This window comes from Asparagus officinalis, chromosome 7 (assembly GCF_001876935.1).
Source record: "Asparagus officinalis chromosome 7, Aspof.V1, whole genome shotgun sequence".
Lineage (NCBI taxonomy): Eukaryota > Viridiplantae > Streptophyta > Magnoliopsida > Asparagales > Asparagaceae > Asparagus > Asparagus officinalis.
Genome location: NC_033800.1, coordinates 62,433,421 through 62,452,462, shown reverse-complemented (window position 1 = coordinate 62,452,462; position 19,042 = coordinate 62,433,421). Strand labels below are relative to the sequence as shown.

The window sequence follows — 19,042 nt, the reverse complement described above, 5'->3', positions numbered from 1 at the left end:
CTTCCTCATCACCACCACCGTGGCCCCCGCTGCCATCGCCCCGCACACAAACACGGAAAACCCGAACATATGAAATAGCGGCACGACGCAAGCGTAAACTTGAGACGATGAGGAGGAGGAGCCTCCCCAAATGTGTTGCAGCACCGTCGACATCGCAATGAGATTAGAATGTGAGCATTTTACGCCTTTGCTCTTTCCGGTTGTGCCGGAAGAGTACATGAGGGCAGCCACATCGGACTGGGAGACTAGGGTTGGGATTGGGGTGAGGTCGGTGGCGAGAGAGGCGAGGAAGGGTTCAATGAGGATGATTTTCTTACCGAGGTTTTCGACCTTAGGGTGGAGGTCGGAGGTGACGAGGATGAGGGAGGGGTCGGAGTCTTGGATCTGGAGGGAGAGCTCGGAGCGGGTGTGGAGGGAGTTGGCGGGGGAAAAGATGGCGCCGAGGGAGAGGACGGCGAGGGAGAGGGCGGGGAAGTGGAGGAATTCGGGGAGAGGAGGAGGACGACGTCACCGTGGTTGAGGCCTCGAGAGCGAAGGGAGTGCCGATGGATAGAGGTGAGGTTTCGGAGGGAGGAGTAGGTTAGGGTTCGCCAGAGATGGCGTCATGAATGGCGGTTTCGAGGGTGGGGAGGGGAGAGGGAGAAGGAGGAAGCTGGGGAGGAGAGGGACGGAGAGGGAGGGAGGGGGAGGGGAAGTTGGGTATGTGGTTTGATAAGTGGAAAGTGGAGGGCAGATTAAAATTTTAACGCACCGGCTAGGGCGGTTGAAGCCACTCTCCATGGTTTCCCTCTCCCTCTCTTCGTCGTCTGTAGGTTTTAAGAAGAGAGGGTTTAATTAAAGATGAAAGACTGCAAAAAGCACCTAGAGGCGAGCGTTAAGTGGAGAGCGGACGCTTGTTTGCTCTGATTTTGGACGAGTTTCGGGGCGAGATGGAAGCTAAATAAGAGGGGAGGAGCGAGAGAGCGAGGGAAGGGGGTTGGAACTTCTTTTTGGCTTATTAAGGGACTTTATAAGGGAAAAGGTAACCGCTGGCAAGTTCAACTGCCCCTCCCCCACTATTGCGGTCATAATAATGGGAAGGACTTTGAAGAATAAGAAAGAAATACCAAGGACTTCGGTGAAAAGTCTCTCCACAAAAAAAAATTGCTGTTTGTTTTAATATAGGAAAAAATACTTTCAGCCCCCAAAACACAAAAAAACGTGCTCCCCCCTCCCAAGACTTTTTCAACGGGTGCTTTGCCCCCAAAATCGCCCGCGATTTTCTTAAAACGTGCTCCCCCCTCCCAAGACTTTTTCAACGGGTGCTTTGCCCCCAAAATCGCCCGCGATTTTCTTCCAGCCCCCAAAACGAATCCCCAGGCGTAACTCCGTTTAAACCCCTCTCGAAATGTCCAAAATACCCTTCACAGCCTGTGTTCGTCGCCCTCTCACGTCGGAAACATAACGTTTCGACTGTAGGCATTAAATGGTGATTAGAATGATTTTTTTTAGGGGGGGGAATTCCCATATCCCTTCAAAATTATCACCAGATATATTCCGCTTCCAGCCGTAATAAAATCGCTGAGTTCCTCCCCATTCTATTACCCCAACTAATTTGTTCATTCTACTTAATTCTCCTTAATAAAAGCCTCTTCGATTCTTTAACTACTTTATGTAATAAAATGACGGATGGATCTCTTCTATGCGTGGTAACGAAGACAAAAAGCAACAAAAGGTGGTGACGATGTATTTATCAAAGAGAATACAAAAATAATCACCTTGAAATATCAAGTGTCGGAAAGGCTTGAAATACCAATGCAATCTCTTTCATTGAAGTTCATATGCGAAAGGGAAAAGAAATTCAGTATTTCAATTGACAATGACGATGACTTAAATTTGATAAGTTCATATGCGAAAGGGAAAAGAAATTCAGTATTTCAATTGACAATGACGATGACTTAAATTTGATGTTCGAGTATTGTCGGCGTAATGGATTTACAGACGCAAATTTGTATGCTACATCCGCTGGGGAATCCCCAACTTCGTAAAACACGCAGACTATGTCAGAAACTGCGTATGAATTACACTCTAGATTTCCTTTTGAGTTCACTGATAGGTTTTGCCATTAGTTGTTAACCTTATGCATTGGTTTCTTAGGTAATAAGTTGGTTGTTAAGGTTATGTTAAGCACTGGTTGTTAAGGTTATTTGTTCGCTGTTACGTATACTAATTGGTTGCTATGATAAGGTATTTGATGTTAAGTATATGCGTTTTTTGTTAAGGTCACGGGTTTGTCCTTAAGTATAAGGGTTAGTTGTTAAGGATATGTGTTGGTTGTTACGTTTATGAGTTCGTTGTTAAGGTTATCAGTTCGTTGCTGAGGCTATGTATTTTTATTACTACTTCAGGATAATACCGACAGAAAATTCACGGTATGCAGATACCATGTTTACCCAAACCTGTAATGATGAACGTATTCCTAATGACAACCCCACCGGTGACTCAATCATGTTACTGGAAGACATGCTTAATCACCAAAAAAGTTCCCAACTGAGTGGCACACCTCCATACGTGAAGTTGGTTAGAAATTTGATAGTGTTGCTGAAGTTAGATTAGCACTTCAATACTATTCAATTGCTAAACGGTTCGAGTATGATTTTTACCACAATGAACAAAAGCGCATAAGAGTCTATTGCCGATTCAAGCACACACATGGTTGCCCTTGGATGTTGTTTGCTTTCCCGCTCAGAAATTCGTCTATCATGTCCATAAAGAATTTCGAATCTACCCATACATGCAGTCAACATGGAGCAAATGCTGGCAACTCAAGTGCATCAAGGAAGTTCATTGCTAGCCAAATACAAAATGTTTTGAAGGTTAGGCCAGATCTTCGTGCAGTTGATATAAAAAACGACATGCTCTCTAATTTTGGCATCAAGATTAACTACAGTAAAGCGTGGTGGGGCAAGGAGACAGCTCAATAGGACCTGTTCGGTGACGATGATGAGGCTTACGATTCACTGAATTGGTCCTTATCTTTTTTATTCTTCTGAAATCACTCTTACGTTTTGGTTGCTAACTATACGTAGTAGTTGTTAAAGTTGTTAGTTCGACGTTACGTATACGGGTTGGTTGTGAAGTTTGAAGATCAGTTGTTATGGTTATGAATCCGTTGCTAAATCTACTGCTTATATTTTGGTTGCTAACTATACATATTAGTTGTTAAAGTTGTTGGTTCGTCGTTAAATATACGTGTTGGTTGCGAAGTTTGAAGATCAGTTGTTATGGTTATGAATCCGTTGCTAAATCTACTGCTTACGTTTTGGTTGCTAACTATACGTATTAGTTGTTAAAGTTGTTCGTTCGTCATTAAGTATACATGTTGGTTGTGAAGTTTGAAGATCAGTTGTTATGGTTATGAATCTGTTGCTAAATTTACTACTTACGTTTTGGTTGCTAACTATACGTATTAGTTGTTAAAGTTGTTGGTTCGTCGTTAAGTATACGTGTTGGTCGTGAAGTTTGAAGATCAGTTGTTATGGTTATATCTCAGTTGCTAAATGTACTACTTTGTTGTTATATTCATGCAGGTATGAATCCATGGTGCATGCAACTAATCCAGGGAGTCGTGTTGTTATTGATGCTGATGACGGGAGGTTCAGGCGATTGTTCATTAGTTATAATGCATGTATTGAAGGGTTCATTGCTGGGTGTAGGTCTCTATTGTTTTTGGATGGAACATTTATTAAAGATCGTTACAGAGGCATACTACTTAGTGCTACTGGGTATGACGGCAACTAGGGAATATTTCCTCTTGCTTATTGCGTATGCGACCAAGAGAATGAGGTTAACTGGAAATGGTTCTTACAAGGATTATGAACGTTACTGTATGATAGGGAAAATCCATACCAATCTCCACATCGACTGGTAATGATTTCCGACGCCGACAAGGGTATTAGGGCAGCAGTCGAGGAATTCTTTCCAGATGCATTCCATTCAAGGTGTGTTCTGCATCTAGTCGAGAATTTCAAAAAGAAGATGAAGGATTTTGGGCACAAGGCAAATGTCGCGACTACATTGGGCGAGCTGTTACAATCTGCGACTTATAAGTTCACAATATCTGAATGGATAATGACATGAAAGAATTGACAGCGATCGATCACAGGGCTTACGTCACTGTAATGGGATACTCCCCGGAGAGATGGCAAACGCGCATTTTCCTGGTATAAGGTAAGATAGCTTGGTTTCAACTTTATTTTGTTACAGCACCATTATAGTTGTTTAGGTTAGAGTTATCCTACAGTTTTCTGTTAAGGTTAGATTTTTATTGTTATGGTTAGAGTTATTCTGCTAGGGTTTTGCTGTTAAGTTTAGAATATTTGTTGTTAAGGTTTGGCCTTTAATGTTTACTTTATGGTTTTATTGTTAATGTTAGTGTTTTGTTGTTAAGGTATGGCCATGTTACTTCAAACGTTGTTGAGTCCTTCAACAGCTGGATAAGAAAGGCACGATTGTTACGAATCTTACCTTTGGTTGAGACCATACGGAAGCAAATAATGGAGCGCATGCATGAAAGGAGGCTAGTGGGTCAGAAATGGTCTGGATACTTATGCTCGGAAGCGGAGATGGTGTTGTGTGATAATATTCAGCATGGTAGCTGTTTGGCGATTAAACATTCGACGGAATATATTATGGAGGTCGAGTCTAATAAAACTTGCCGTGTAGATTTGAAGAACCAGACTTGTTCTTGCAGGTCCTGGGACATCACCCGCATTCCTTGCAAACATGTGTGCGCTGTAATTATATGGATGGGACGAGAAATTTATCAATATTGTGATTGGTACATGATTGTTGACGCATTCAAAGCAAGTTATGCACCGATTATCTTTCTCATCCCAGATTACGAGAAGCGCTTTGTACTGCCAGAAGAGCGAGTGTTAAAGCCTCCTCTCACCAAAAAAAGACGTGGCAGACCATGCCCTAGACGAATAAACAACAGGTCGCTGAACACCCGTCCTGTTAAGTGCTCTTGATGCAACGTGGAGGGTCACAATCGTGCAACCTGTAACGAGCCTATATAGTTTAGCGTTTTATTATCATGTATATGGATTTGTTGTCATGTATATCGTTACAAGTGATAAGGTCATTGCTTGGTTGTTAAGGTTACTATTTGGTTATCAAGTTTATGACTTGTTTGTTAAAGTTTTGACTTGGTTGATATGTTTAACGATTGAATGTTAAGTTTACTGTTATCCACTTGCACTTGGTTGTCAGTGTCACCGATTGTTTAAATTGTCAAGTATATCGTTAAAATTGTTAAGTTTATGACTTGGTTGTTAAGGTTATTACTTGGTTGTCAAGTTTATCACTTTAATGTTAAGGTTACTATTATTCACTTGCAATTGGCTGTTAAGGTTACCGAGATATTTTGATTTGACTGCATTCAATGCATTTCATAGTTCCCAAGGCAGTAGAGTTATCTCACCATCCCTCGGCTTGTTCCAATACAGAACCAGCCTATAACCTTTCTCCTCACATTTACATCTTCTTTATCTTCCCATCACCGCCACTCTATTTGTCCTCACTCTTTTCTCGATCATCCTATGCTCTCCCCTCTCCAATCTCATAAACCAGAAGATCACGGCTAGCCCTCACGCTGATGAAGACATCTTCAATATTTCTGGGTTCTGACCATATAATAGCATCAATCTTTTTTGAATATTATTACCTTTATCTATTCTCCACTGTTATTTTCTCTAAGTTCCATCAGATGGGCTTGAATATAAATTGCTTTCTCCAAAGAGCTTTTCGTGAACTTACCAGGCTGCTGGAAAGCTTTTTGGTGAAAGCAATTTATATTCAAGCACAGGTTATGGAACTTAGAGAATTGACAATGGGGAATAGATAAGGTTATTAGCATTCAAATGGTTGATGTTATTATACAGTCAGAATCCAAGAAATCTCCGCTGTAACGAGCCTATATAGTTTAGCGTTTTATTATCATGTACATGGATTTGTTGTCAGGTATATCGTTACAAATGTTAAGGCCATGGATTGGCTATTAAGGTTACTATTTGGTTGTTAGGTTTATCGATTGAATGCTATGTTTACTGTTAGTCCCTTACTGTTATTCACTTGCGCGTGGTTGTCACGATCACCGGGGTATATTCTCTGCTACTGCATTCAATGTTCCTCCTAGTTCCTATGGAGGAGAGTTAATATAATCTGTACTCCTACCTATCCCCACATCCCATGTGGCAACATCACCATCCCTTCGCCTGTTCAACTACATGATAGGTTAGATATCCTTTCGGCGCAATCTTTCCTCGATCTCCCCATCGCTGACTCTCTGTTGGCCCTCTATCCTTTATATGTGAAGCCCAAGCTTATACCCTCTGCCCAAAACCTTCAAGTTTTCCTTTCACCATTAACCAGAAGATCAACGCTAGTCCTCACGCCGATGAAGGTCATAGCGACAAGGTTTGCGCACACTGATGAAGATCTTGGATATCCCTCATGCTGATGAAGATGTTATCCCCTTATGTTTTTGTTCTTAGTTCCATGAGTTGTGGATAAATGTATGTGGCTTTCTCCAAAGAGTTTGTACATTAACGCCCAGTTATGATTCATAAGTGCAGTGAATACAATCAATTCAGATGGGTCATGCATGAATCACATGGGAAGGCAGACATATGCTGGTGGAGATAGTCCTCTGGCTTACGTTAACACTGTATAGCTATACAGTGTAAACGTAAGCCAGAGGATTATCTCCACCAGCATATGCATGCCTTCCTAGGTGATTCACGCATTGATCCAAGCGAATTGATTGTATTCCACGCACTTATGAATCTTAACTGTCTTGTTATTGTACAAGCTCATTGAAGGGAGTCAGCTATATTCACCCACAGTTATGAAACTTAGAACAGAGACAATGGTTGTACATGCAGTTATCATCGTGTTGTTGAGCTTAGGGATTTGTTGTTTAGTTTACGGGGTTGTTGATAAGCTTATTTGTTTGTTTTAAGGTTGTAGCATGGTTGTAAAGAAAATTATTTCTTGATACAAGGTTGTTTTGTTAAGTTTATCATTTTATCAAAAAGATTATGGATTGGCTGTCACCTTTATTGACTGGTTGTTAAGTTTACCTGTTTATTGTTACGTATGGAGTTTTATTGTTAATCTTATAGATTGGTTGTCAAAGTTTCGACCTGACATTAAATGTATACGACAATTTGATTTGCTAAAGTAAATGTATACCCGTAGTGGGAATGGTTGTGGGAGTGGGAGTTCCTCCAATCACTGTTCGAGGGCATCGGCCAATGCGTGTACTGCTCCGCTGACGTCACCACGAAAACAAACTTTAAAGACTGCAGGGTGCTCCTAGAGATTAGGGAATATTCAGATGTCCCTAAGAGGATTAGGTTTCATTACACCTCTCCCATGAACCTTTGTCTGATGGAAGGTTTCGTCATTACTCAGATTGTAGGTCGGGACGGTGAGCAGCAGGCAAACAATGAGGCTGGTCCCATCGACATGTCTGTTGACCAACCTCAAAGCCAGCGTACGCAGCCTCCTCACGCCGACCCGGAATTGATTGAAGTGACTTGGGACGGCAGACAAATGATGGTGCAGAAAGAACTTTGGTAACAATTTCTTCAGACCCAAGGTGTTGGGGGTCTACCCTTCCTCGTGACAGGGGTTTCTCCCACGATTGCGCTTCGAGCAAGGGGACCGGGGGAGGAGCAGTCGGCCCCTAGGTTATCATCAATTGTAAATTCCCTTATGTTTTGCTTAACTTGATGATGATACGCTCTGTTAACAACCTATTAATTTATGATACACTTTTCGAAATGATTATACCTTTGTTAACTGTAAATAGCCATGGGTTTGATGTTAAGCTTAGGGGCTGGTTGTTAAGTTTACGTGTTTGTTGTTAACCTCGTGGGTTTGCTGTTAAGGTTTCCCCATTGGGTGTGTGATGTTAGGCCTTGGGCTTACTGTTTTGCGTTGTGTTGTTGAGCTTATGGTTCCTTGATTGTTAGGGTTACGGGGTTGCTGTTCCGTTTTAGCCTTTTGGCTTGACGTTTGTTGTTAAGGTTAGTATATTGTTAAGCTTTGGTGTTTGTTGATGAGGTTACGGTTTTGTTGTTGAACTCATGGGTTTGCTGTTAATATTATCCCTTGGGGTTTGTCGTTAAGCTTTGGGCTTATTTTGCGTTGTGTTGTTGAACTTATAGTTCTTTGGTTTGTTGTTTGTTGAATTCTTGGGTTTGTGTTTGAGGTTACGGATTGAGTTTTAATTTTAATCTTTGACAACCACGAGCTAAACTTAACAAACAATCCACAAACTTAACAATACAACGCGAAACATAACAATAAATCGATAAGATTGACAATCAGACCATAACCTTGACAGATAGATCATAAGTTATCCTTGCGATGTTAACCTTTATATTTATAACATTTACATGTAAATTGTTATTAACAAAGAATTGTAATATATCATTTACAAAAACTCTACATCTCCGCGTCATCATCGTCAAGTTTTCCTGCATCTTCTTTCCTCTTTCTGCCTTCAATCAGTAAATACGATGCTAGATTCGCACGTACCACCCATGTGTTATGCTCTACGGGCGTGACGTGGAGGACATATCTACCTTCGATAATCGCTTTTACGAACTGGTAGACGTAGATCCCACAGTCATACCTGCACACAAAAACAATCCTCCATTGAGACCACTGTTACTTTCAAGCAAAACATAACAACAAACTCGTAACCTTAACAGCCAGTTTTCAGCATTGAATTCCAACAAGGGTTTCGGTAAACTTACGACCCTTTTTGCTCCTCGCATGGAACTTTGATTGGGTCGAATACGCTCTACAATTGGTTCTCATCGAAGCCAGCTTTAATGTAGTTGAAGGCTTTGACAATATTGAGCACGTGCTCCCAATGTACAGATCTCTCCTTCAAGGAGTCGTAATGCCTGACAATATCATTTTCGACATCAAACTCCAGTAGATGCCAATGATCGTCCTAGACAATGGGAACTAAGAGGTTAGTACATCCTGCATCGACCAAGTGTTTAATATAGATATGGTACAGTTCTTGGTAATCTGGTTTCGCCACATGTATCTGGTGCTGCAATAAAGAATTAACTCGATCAGGTTCCTTTTAACATAGATTATGTGCTGATAGGTAGGAGTACGCCACGCCAGACATAAACTTACACTAAACCAAACAGGGACCACCCTAAATTTTATATTGGACGAAGCGTATCAACAAGCTATAATAAGTTAACAACAAGTAATTAATAATAGTATTGTTAAATATGCTAATCAATAATTGCCAATCAAAAATCTTACTGCATCGTTCAGTCGCCCACCGCGTAATATATTGAGGATCTCAAGCCGGGTAATAGACCCCGCTGATCCGGTGTACGCTTTAATAAAACTGTAAATAGGGACAAAAAAATTATAGTTAGCAACTAACAATTAACAGCAAGAACAAACCAGTAAATTTAACAACAGGTCTATAACTTTAACAAATCAATAACCATAACAAAAAAAAAACCCGTAACCATAACAACAAACCCGTAACCTTAACATCAAACCCGTAACATTAACAACAAACACGTAACCTTAACAACAAATCAATAACTATAACAAAAAACCCGTAACCTAAACAACAAATCAATAACCATAACAAAAAACCTATAACCATAACAACAAACCCATAACCTTAACATCAAACCCGTAACCTTAACAATAAACACGTAACATTAACAAGAAATCAATAACTATAACAAAAAACCCTTAACCTAAACAACAAACCCGTAACCTTAACATAAAACCTGTAACCTTATTAACATAGGAGGAACCCTAACAACTAATTGATAACCTTAAAAGCGAAGCTGTAAAAAATTGTGATATGAGATAATATTACTTACTTGTTACATCTACAAATGCAAAAATGGTTGAGAGTTTTTTTTTCTCCTCTTCCGTCAGCAGCGCGGCAACATCTGCTGACACCTTATAATTATGTACAAATGTGTCCTTACTACCCAAAAACTTGATGATGAAGCCCCCTGGAAAGGGAATCCCCTCATTCAGCTTATTCCTTCACATTTCTTCTTCTGAACTCATAGAGGAACTTATGTGTTTTTCCCAGATAGAGTGGGGGACACTTTGTAGCCAAGCAGAAGCCAACTCTGCTACCTTTTTCTACACTTGCTCTTCCTCCTCCCCAGCCACTTTTATTATAGCCTTGTCACCTATGTTGTCTTTTTCTTTCTTCTTCCCCTCAGTGTAAGGGGTGACTACCCACTTGGAAGGCTTCACCGTTTTTCTGCATCTCTTCCCTTTAAGGGGTGCAGCAGTGGACACCTTCTCGCGTACCCCCTTTGCACCCCTCTTTCTCTTATTCAAAACCTTTGAAAACCCAATAGAAACATCTTCGTCCTCAGTTGATGTGTCAGGTGCTGGTGGAGGGGCATCCTCTGATTGCTTTATTTCCCTCCCAGTGTCCTCTCTTAGAGTGTTTGTTTCCAAACAATCCATTCGAAGTATAAATATTGAGAAAACTTAGTCTCATTTATCTAAACTTAACAATTTCAAAGTAACCCTAACAACAAATGCCTAAATATATGGTGAAAAAGTTGCTAACTTATACAAGTTTGCGTCTCCGTATCATGTCCTGTAGAAGGGACATCAACCACCGACGTTATTTCCCTTCCAGTGCCCTCACGTTGAGTGCCTGTTTCTGATAATATTCAGAGTATAAATAATCAAAAACTTAACAACCAATACGTAGACATAACAAGCAATCTCTAACGTATAGTGCATAAGAAAGCTGATCTGTACAAGTTAGCAGCTCCTTCGCTAGCGGGGACACATTCTCTCCCTCGTTTATTTTTGCTTTAAGAATCGTATCAATGCGATAGTTCTCTGGTGGAGGTACTTCCCCCTGGCGGAGCATCTTCACTCTCCTTGTTGATATCAGAAAAAAATGGTTGTGGAGAGGCCCTCCCTGTTGGAGGGTCATCGCTCTCCTTATTAGCTTCATCAAAAAATGATTGGTTAACATCCCCCTCGTACTGTATATCAATGCCACCCACGGTGCCTGGAGTGTCTGATTCAAAAAGTAAACAAATGAGCTTAGGTACTTCATTGTCAAAAAAGACATAGCATTAATTACATAACCCTAACAACTAAACCAGATACTTAACAATCAATCTCTAACCTTGGCAATTAATCCGTAACCTTAACATTAGATCTATAAAGTTAACAATAAATTCTTAACCTTAACAAAAAATCCATATACTTAACAATCAATCTTTAAACATAACACGTAAACGTAATTGCAAGCCACATCTAACATGTACAAGTTTGCGGCTCCATCGATGAGCTGAGCACCAATCCTGTAGGCCTCTTATCCTTATATACAGAGAGGGTTCTAGATTGTGCTTCGCTTAGTTCCTCTCTCAGTCTCCTATTTTGAGCTGACAGCTTAGCCACCTTCACAGAAAGAGCACTTATCTTTATACGGTCGGCAGCAATCATACCCTTGAATTTATTCTTGTTTTCTCGACGTAATGTTTGGTTCATTGACGCAATGCTCTTCCAGTAGATCACTTGCTGAGGCCATTCCATTTTCTTAACTGCCTCATTTGGCTGCTCGACGTCTTCATCAATATCCTGTGGTATCACCTATGCAATGGACAGATAAAGTATTATTAGAAGAATTAATTAATTAAAAACAAATAAAATTCACAACTGCTAAATTCTTACATCTGCATCAATTGGGATGTCATCTTCTGCTCCTTTCTTCTTCTTGTGAAGAAGGTGTCTTGGGCCACGCGCCCTGCCGACGTCTACTGCAGCCTTACCCTTAATCCTCCTCTTCTCTCTCTCTCTCTCTCTCTCTCTCTCTCTCTCTCTCTCTCTCTCATCTTCTCTTTCTCTTTCCCCTGCTCCTTCCCCCACAAACCTTCCTCGATTCTTTGAAATTGGCCATGTTGCTGTGGAAGCTTTATCGTAGCTTTGCTTGCTTTAGCTACAACAGTGGTCAATCTCAAAGAACCAGCAACCTCTCCAAATCTCACCTAATTTGTGAGGGGAGGCCTCACCGTACATCCAACTGCTGGCTTCTTGATGCCGGTAAGTTCATAATACCACAACTGCATATTAGAGAAATAAAAACTTAACAAACATCTTTATCCGTAATAATTAATAAGAAAACCTAACAATAAAAACGTAATCTTAACAACCAAACCGTAATATTAACAACCAAACCATAACCTTGACAATCAAACTGTAACATTTATAACTAAACCCTAACCTTCACAATCAGTAATAAAAGACATGATTACTTACACAAACTAGAGGGGTACACCCTTGCAGATATAAAGTCGTCTTCCCTGGTTCAGGACCCTTCAGTGCCCTCTCTATCGCGTCAGATGTCTCACTGAATATATAGGTCCCCCAAGCAGTGTTATTGGCCTGTTTGATGCTGTCGATGTACTTAAATAAATGCCTAGGAACGCTGAAAATACTGCTTGGACACCAAATCATGCTCAGCTGATAGAGGATCTGCAGCAGGACAAAGTCCTTCACATCTCGGCTATCAGTCGATAGTACCAGCTTCAAGAGCAGTTGCTCCACATTGCGCCTGGTGGGGCCTCCTTTGGGGGGAGCTATACTGCTAGCACCCTCGACCTCGGGTTTGTTAAAAAACCTGGACCAAATCCTTTTTTTCCTATCCCGGTTGTGGTCAACAAGAAGCCCCTTATTGGAGAATCATGTATGCTCCATTACCTACTCAAGGTCGAATGAGTAGGCGATCTCTTCTCCATCATTCCTATTGGTGAAGACGAATTTCTTCCTTTTCTTGTCCCACTGACTCAAAATGTGCTCAAAGGTGGGAATACCGACACCAGGTGGGCCAAAATGGACGTAGTGTCTGAATACACTATCTCCATAGGCCGCAAAGTGCCTTGGCTCCATATGCTGCACCAAACTCCGCATGAAGTCATGATAGGCACTGAAGCTGATGGTGGGCCGCAACGTAATAGTTGGCTTTGCCCGTTTTCTACATAACAAAAACACGACATAATCATTTTTTAGTATAATCAGTAAACATAAAAACTATGCTGTAAACTTTGCGGATAAACCAACAACCTTAACAACAACCCCATAACCTTAACAACCAAAACCTAATCTCAACAACCAAACAACAACCTCAACAATAAAAGCATGAACCTTGCATGTTAATAGTAACCTCAACAGCTAGCAGACACCCGTAATTTTGGACCTTCCCACCAGACTAGGAGCATTATCAATCAAACCATAACCTTAACAACATAAAACTTACGGTAAAAATTACCTTTTGAGTGCTGCCACGTGCTTCTCTTTTTCTCCTCTCTGTAGACCAAGGAGCGCTCTAGTGGCATCGTTGGACGCGGCGGTGGTGCGGTGCTGTACTCTAGACCTTTGCGGAGGCCTACACTTAAATTTTAAGGTGGACTTCTGTGTTAAGAATGGCTGGTTGCGATGTCCTCTAGAACATTAGCAATCACAACTTCAGCATCAGATTCAGTACGCACCGCAGTTGTCTGGGCTCTTTCTGAGATTTTGAACTGTTGGGCGTCATCGCTTTCGCTGTGGTCGGCATGGAGGCTTGCTTTGGGGATTGAATCGCCATCCATTTTAATCCATTTGCTTTGATTCGGTTTGCGTTGGAGTCGATTGATTTAGGGCTAGGGTTTTGAATTGGGTTTCTGGAGTCGTTTTGCTTACAGAAGAGATATGACAGGGTACGGACGAGGAGGTAACTCATAACAGGGAATTTTAAACGGAAGGGTATTTTGGGCATTTCGAGAGGGGTTTAAACGGAGTTACGTCTGGGGATTCGTTTTGGGGCTGGAAGAAAATCACGGGCGGTTTTGGGGGCAAAGCACCGGTTGAAAAAGTCTTGGGGGGCGGGGAGGAGCACGTTTTCTTGTGTTTTGGGGGCTGGGAGCATTTTTCCCTTTAATATAATAGGAGGATGGAAACCGCTCGCCCCCTGAAACAAAGAGAATGTATCAAGCACGATGGCATGCCGTTCGTTTTAAGTATGTTGGCATATGCGTTGTGCGTTTATACGGACCTAGTTAGTGGGTTCGGAAAGCTAAAACAGGATAATGGATTAATCGACCACGCATCAGGTTACGCCCTTGAAAGACATTATGGGAGGAAACTATTTTTCTGATTAGGTAAGGATTTTAGAATAGAGGGCGAGCCTTTGCGTAACGGTAAGTTAATTGTCATAAATAAATGATCTCACGAACAACTTCTCTTCTCTACGTGTGAGAGTAATGTTGTGTACATCTCACTCTCGCTAGACCTCACGGCAACGGGAGCTTCATGAGCCCATTTTTTTGAAAGAATATAAAGTGAAAATTTTGGTTAACTTGTTTGATATGGTATGACCAAAATTTTATGCTATTTATTAGGTAATATGGCATCAGTCGTTAGTTCGATGGCGATTAAAAGAACTTAGAAAAATAAAAAGGAGCGAAGAAAGATGACTTAATAAATTTTGAAGTACAGATGGCGTTAAATATCTGTCTTCAACATTTATTCTTCATGGCTACGACTCGGTCGTGATCTCTTGTGCATTTATATCGACCTTGTTAGAGGTTCAGAAAGCTAAAATAAAAGGACGTGAGGTTTTAATTTATTCCTAAGACCTTTATATTTTATATTTTCTTCTTTTCTGACGGTATTATTCATCATTACTCTCCACATTCCTCCAATGTCTAAAATATTTTCACATTGACATGGTTGCAGACGTGTGGAGTTTTCGTATAAAAAAATTTAGGTTTATTTTTCGCTTTGGTATTGCAAAATTAAGCAGTTTTCACTTAAATACCCCCAAATTAGTTTTTGAACTTATTTGATATTTTCTTATTTCTGTCCAAATTTTGTTAGATTTTTCATTTTGATATTTTGATATTCTTGTTCACATTTTGTTAGATTTTTTTCTTAATTTTATATCTACATTTAAATCTACTAGTAAAGTGCACGTGCGTTGTACGTAAGTATACTTGTTTAGTATTGAAAATTTTAAACGTGGACCGTAAAATGATGAAGTGAATCGATGATATAGATTTTACCAATATTCATGTAATTAAGTTGGTTTAGATTTTACCAATATTCATGAAACCCACATAAAGGACGTAATAAGAGATTTATGTGCTAGGATTCTTAGATAATTAGATTGGCCAATAGCTGGAAGACCTGAACTTATAGATTAATGAGACAAAAAAGGAACCAATTCATATCATGTTTCAAATTTAATTACCTTATCAAAATCTATATTAATCATCAACATTTAAATCTAAAACAAAACATGCAGACATAGAGGGTCAAATTTACTAAATAGCAGATACCCGACGGGATTAATAGAGTGAAAAAATTATAACCCTTTGCATGAACAAACTTATTCTGTAAACACAATAGCAATATTAAAAGATGATCTAATATTAGAGATGAGAGACACATCTTTGCTCAATTTACACTAAGGTTCAAGCTATTTAAGGAAATGCTAGTTAATAAGAGCTTTCCCAAATAAATTTATTAAACTTAAAACTAAAATTGACATGTTTGAATGATGGAGATATATCATGCGAAGGGACTTGTCACTTGTTGAAGTTTAGTGACAATTACAAGAGAGACGGATTATACCATTCATATGCATTTTATCAATCTCCAGTTCACAAGTTGGCACTGAATCATTACGATAACATTTCCATAGAAATCTATTCCATCTTTAATGTCATCCCAACCACTTCGTTTCTCAGATATAGAAGTCAAGTCAGATGGTTGGAAGGAGAGGAAAAGATAAATAAATAAATAAAATTGTAACATATAAAATGAGTAATTAATTAGAAGGTAAAAAAGCCAAAGTTTAAGAAGATATCACTAATTAGAGTTTATTTATAATAAAAATATAACATTTATTTTGGATGCATGTAAATATGATGGTTGTAGTATTTATTTATTTATTTATTTTTGTCTGAAATCATGCAAAGAAAGTTTATTTTGTACTTTTCACTGTAACATCAAAAGCATAATACAATTAGCCTAATGCATTTCTAATCGTGCCCCTACTTCATGATATTAACATCATAGATTTTTCTTTGATACAATGTGTTTTCAAATTATACTATGAAATACGTTTAGGGGGTTGAATTTTAAAAGTATTTAATCTAATGAGATTTTAAGATACATTTGTTCATTTTAGTCTTTTTATAATATATTTTGAAATTTGAGTGAACCTAATATCTCAAAAAAGAAAACTAATCACCAAATTGATTGTACTAATTTAAATTGTACCAAATTGACTCATTTCTATAATAATCAAGTTTCAAAACATATTTTCAAAATTCTAATTGAATTATAGAGGAACATACCATGCTAACATGTACTTGAGCAAATTTGATCCTCAAAAGAAGTCGACATCTTGTGCTCTGTTAAATTTTCTATTCTAATCCAAATGGAGTTCTAATTGAGCTTTTCTTTTGTAATTGTATGGGTTTGACTTAGTATGTATTATGGTGAGTGGAAGAAAATGTATGAGCTAATTTACACTCAAGAGATGAAAGAGAAGTTATATAAAAATAAAATGAGTTGTTTGTTAGTTAATTTGGTTCTTAGTTTATCCATTAATTCAAATTGAATTTTAAAAATCTAGACTCTATATCTTGTTATAATAATTATTTGATTTACTTTGTCTTATACTATTTTGTGACTGATTTGGAAAAAATTCATAGTCTTGAGCTGAAATTTTGGACATATTAGCAATCGGTGCTCAAAAGACCCAAAACAATAAAGAATGAAGCGCATTATTCTCTAATTTTACATTAGGTAGTTTCTACAAAACTCCGATCCTCCCATAGTTTAAACTTTGATGTCTCTCCAATACAGTCGTTTCAACTTCTTAGATAGAAGAGTCGCAAGCCCCACGACATGCAACTAAGGTAGATCAAAAAATAAACATTGACATTCTAAAATTCTAAATATAGACATAACCATTTGTATGTAGTATTAGATAATAAACTATTGATAATAATTTTATTTTTGACCAAATATTCTTAGAGAGAGTAGGAGGTGCATTTAATAAAGAGTTATGGATAATTATTTAAGGATTAATTATAACCAATGGTATAATTGCAAATTATCAAAATTTAACAAGGCAAAATAAAAAATTAAAAGTTTTAACATGAGTATTCTTTTTTATAAGTAATATAGATTTTATCTTATTGCTAGAGATTCGAAGAACTACCTGTTCAACCTACCAATGTCACGTTTTAAACATGCGATACAAATTTAACAAAAAATCTAAGAAAATCCAAATAGAGTGTCAAAGGAAATGAGATTTATACTGTGGGGGTATTAAAGTGTTAAAAGATTAATTTACGTTAAAGTGATAAAATGGGTTGACTTTGGGTGAGTTACAGTGTTAAAAGATTAATTTATGTTAAAGTAATAAAAAGGTTGACTTTGGGGCATCAAGGTGAAATAAGCCTAAATACTAATATGTAGGGGTGTCCAAAAAGCTCGTCGGCCCGGGCTGGGTCCAGAATAGTAACTTTTTTATTTTTTTAAATTTTTATATGTATTATATATATATATAATAATATATATATATATATATAGTAATATATATATATAATATATATATATATATATATATATATATATATAATGCAGAAAAATGCAACAAACTTGGGTACTTGGTTGCTTCAAGCAACTTGGTTGCTTCAAGCAACTTGGTAGTGATGTGGTCTAATCATGTCACTACATTTACATTGGAGTTGGTGAATTGTGATTGAGGCTCTATCTTCGAGATGTGATGTAGGACAAGATTAGGCCACATCACTACCAAGTTGCTTTAAGCAACTTGATACCAAAGTTCTCCATTTTCTCATTTATTATATATGTATATATATTATATATATATATATATATATATATATATATATATATATATATATATATATATATATATATATATATATATATATAGAGCAAAACTTGTGTCCACTTAAGTGGACATCCACTAAACTTTTTAACCCTTAGATGTTTCCTAGGGATCCTTGCATGATATGAAGTGACTTTTATATGTTAAATGAGTGGATATAAAGTTGGTGGACACACTATTCACTTCCACTTAAGTTGACACAAGTTCTACTCTATATTATATATATATATATAATATATATATATATATATATATATATATATATTCTCTCTCTTAGTATATAAGTATATATAAGTATACTCTCTCTTATATATGTATAATATATGTATAAGTATATATAAGTATACTCTCTCTTATATAAGTATATATATGTATAAATATACTCTCTCTTATATATGTACAAATATATATAAGTTTCATATCCTATACTTTCCACCATGGTTTGTGACTTACTAACAGTGCAAGTTTCGACGGTAGCTTCGGAATCCGCCTTCAGCACAGCATGACGTTTGATCGATGACCATAAGACATGCTTAGATCTGTATACTGTACAAGCGGTGATGTGCTTACAAGATTGGTGGAGGTACAAGAAGCGAACGCAAGGCATCGATTGGAAGACTATAATTAAAGATAAATTTAAAAAGTTGGGACTAACAGATATGTATAAAGATTAGATAATATTCATTAAATTGTAATTTTTATTTCTTAACTTTAAATTTGTAATGAATTATTTCGGATAAAGTTACAAATGATAGTGATATAGGTGAGTAGGTGCCAACCTAGTTGGGATGTACTCATCTATTGTGATGCGACGAATTCCGAAATAAATTTATACTTATAAAAGATTTACTGATTATTAATAAAAAAGTTATTTTTATTATTTTTCATTTTTATAATTTTTTGTACTTATAATGTATGTCATTTCAAGTTATTAAAAAAATTATGTCATTTTTTATAATTTTTATGTACATTTTATGATTTATGGGGATTTTTTTTAAAAAATATTTTTTAAAAAAAATAAAAAAAACCAAAAAAACG

The 19,042-nt window shown here is 37.9% G+C and overlaps 1 protein-coding gene across 1 annotated transcript; it reads left to right on the top strand.

Moving 5' to 3' along the window:
• On the top strand, positions 605-7,626 carry LOC109847243. The gene is made up of 7 exons (XM_020416479.1): positions 605-699; positions 2,780-2,938; positions 3,570-3,764; positions 3,876-3,980; positions 4,123-4,209; positions 4,430-4,632; positions 7,442-7,626. The coding sequence occupies exons 1-7, from the start codon at positions 605-607 to the stop codon at positions 7,624-7,626; spliced, it is 1,029 nt and encodes a 342-aa protein (XP_020272068.1).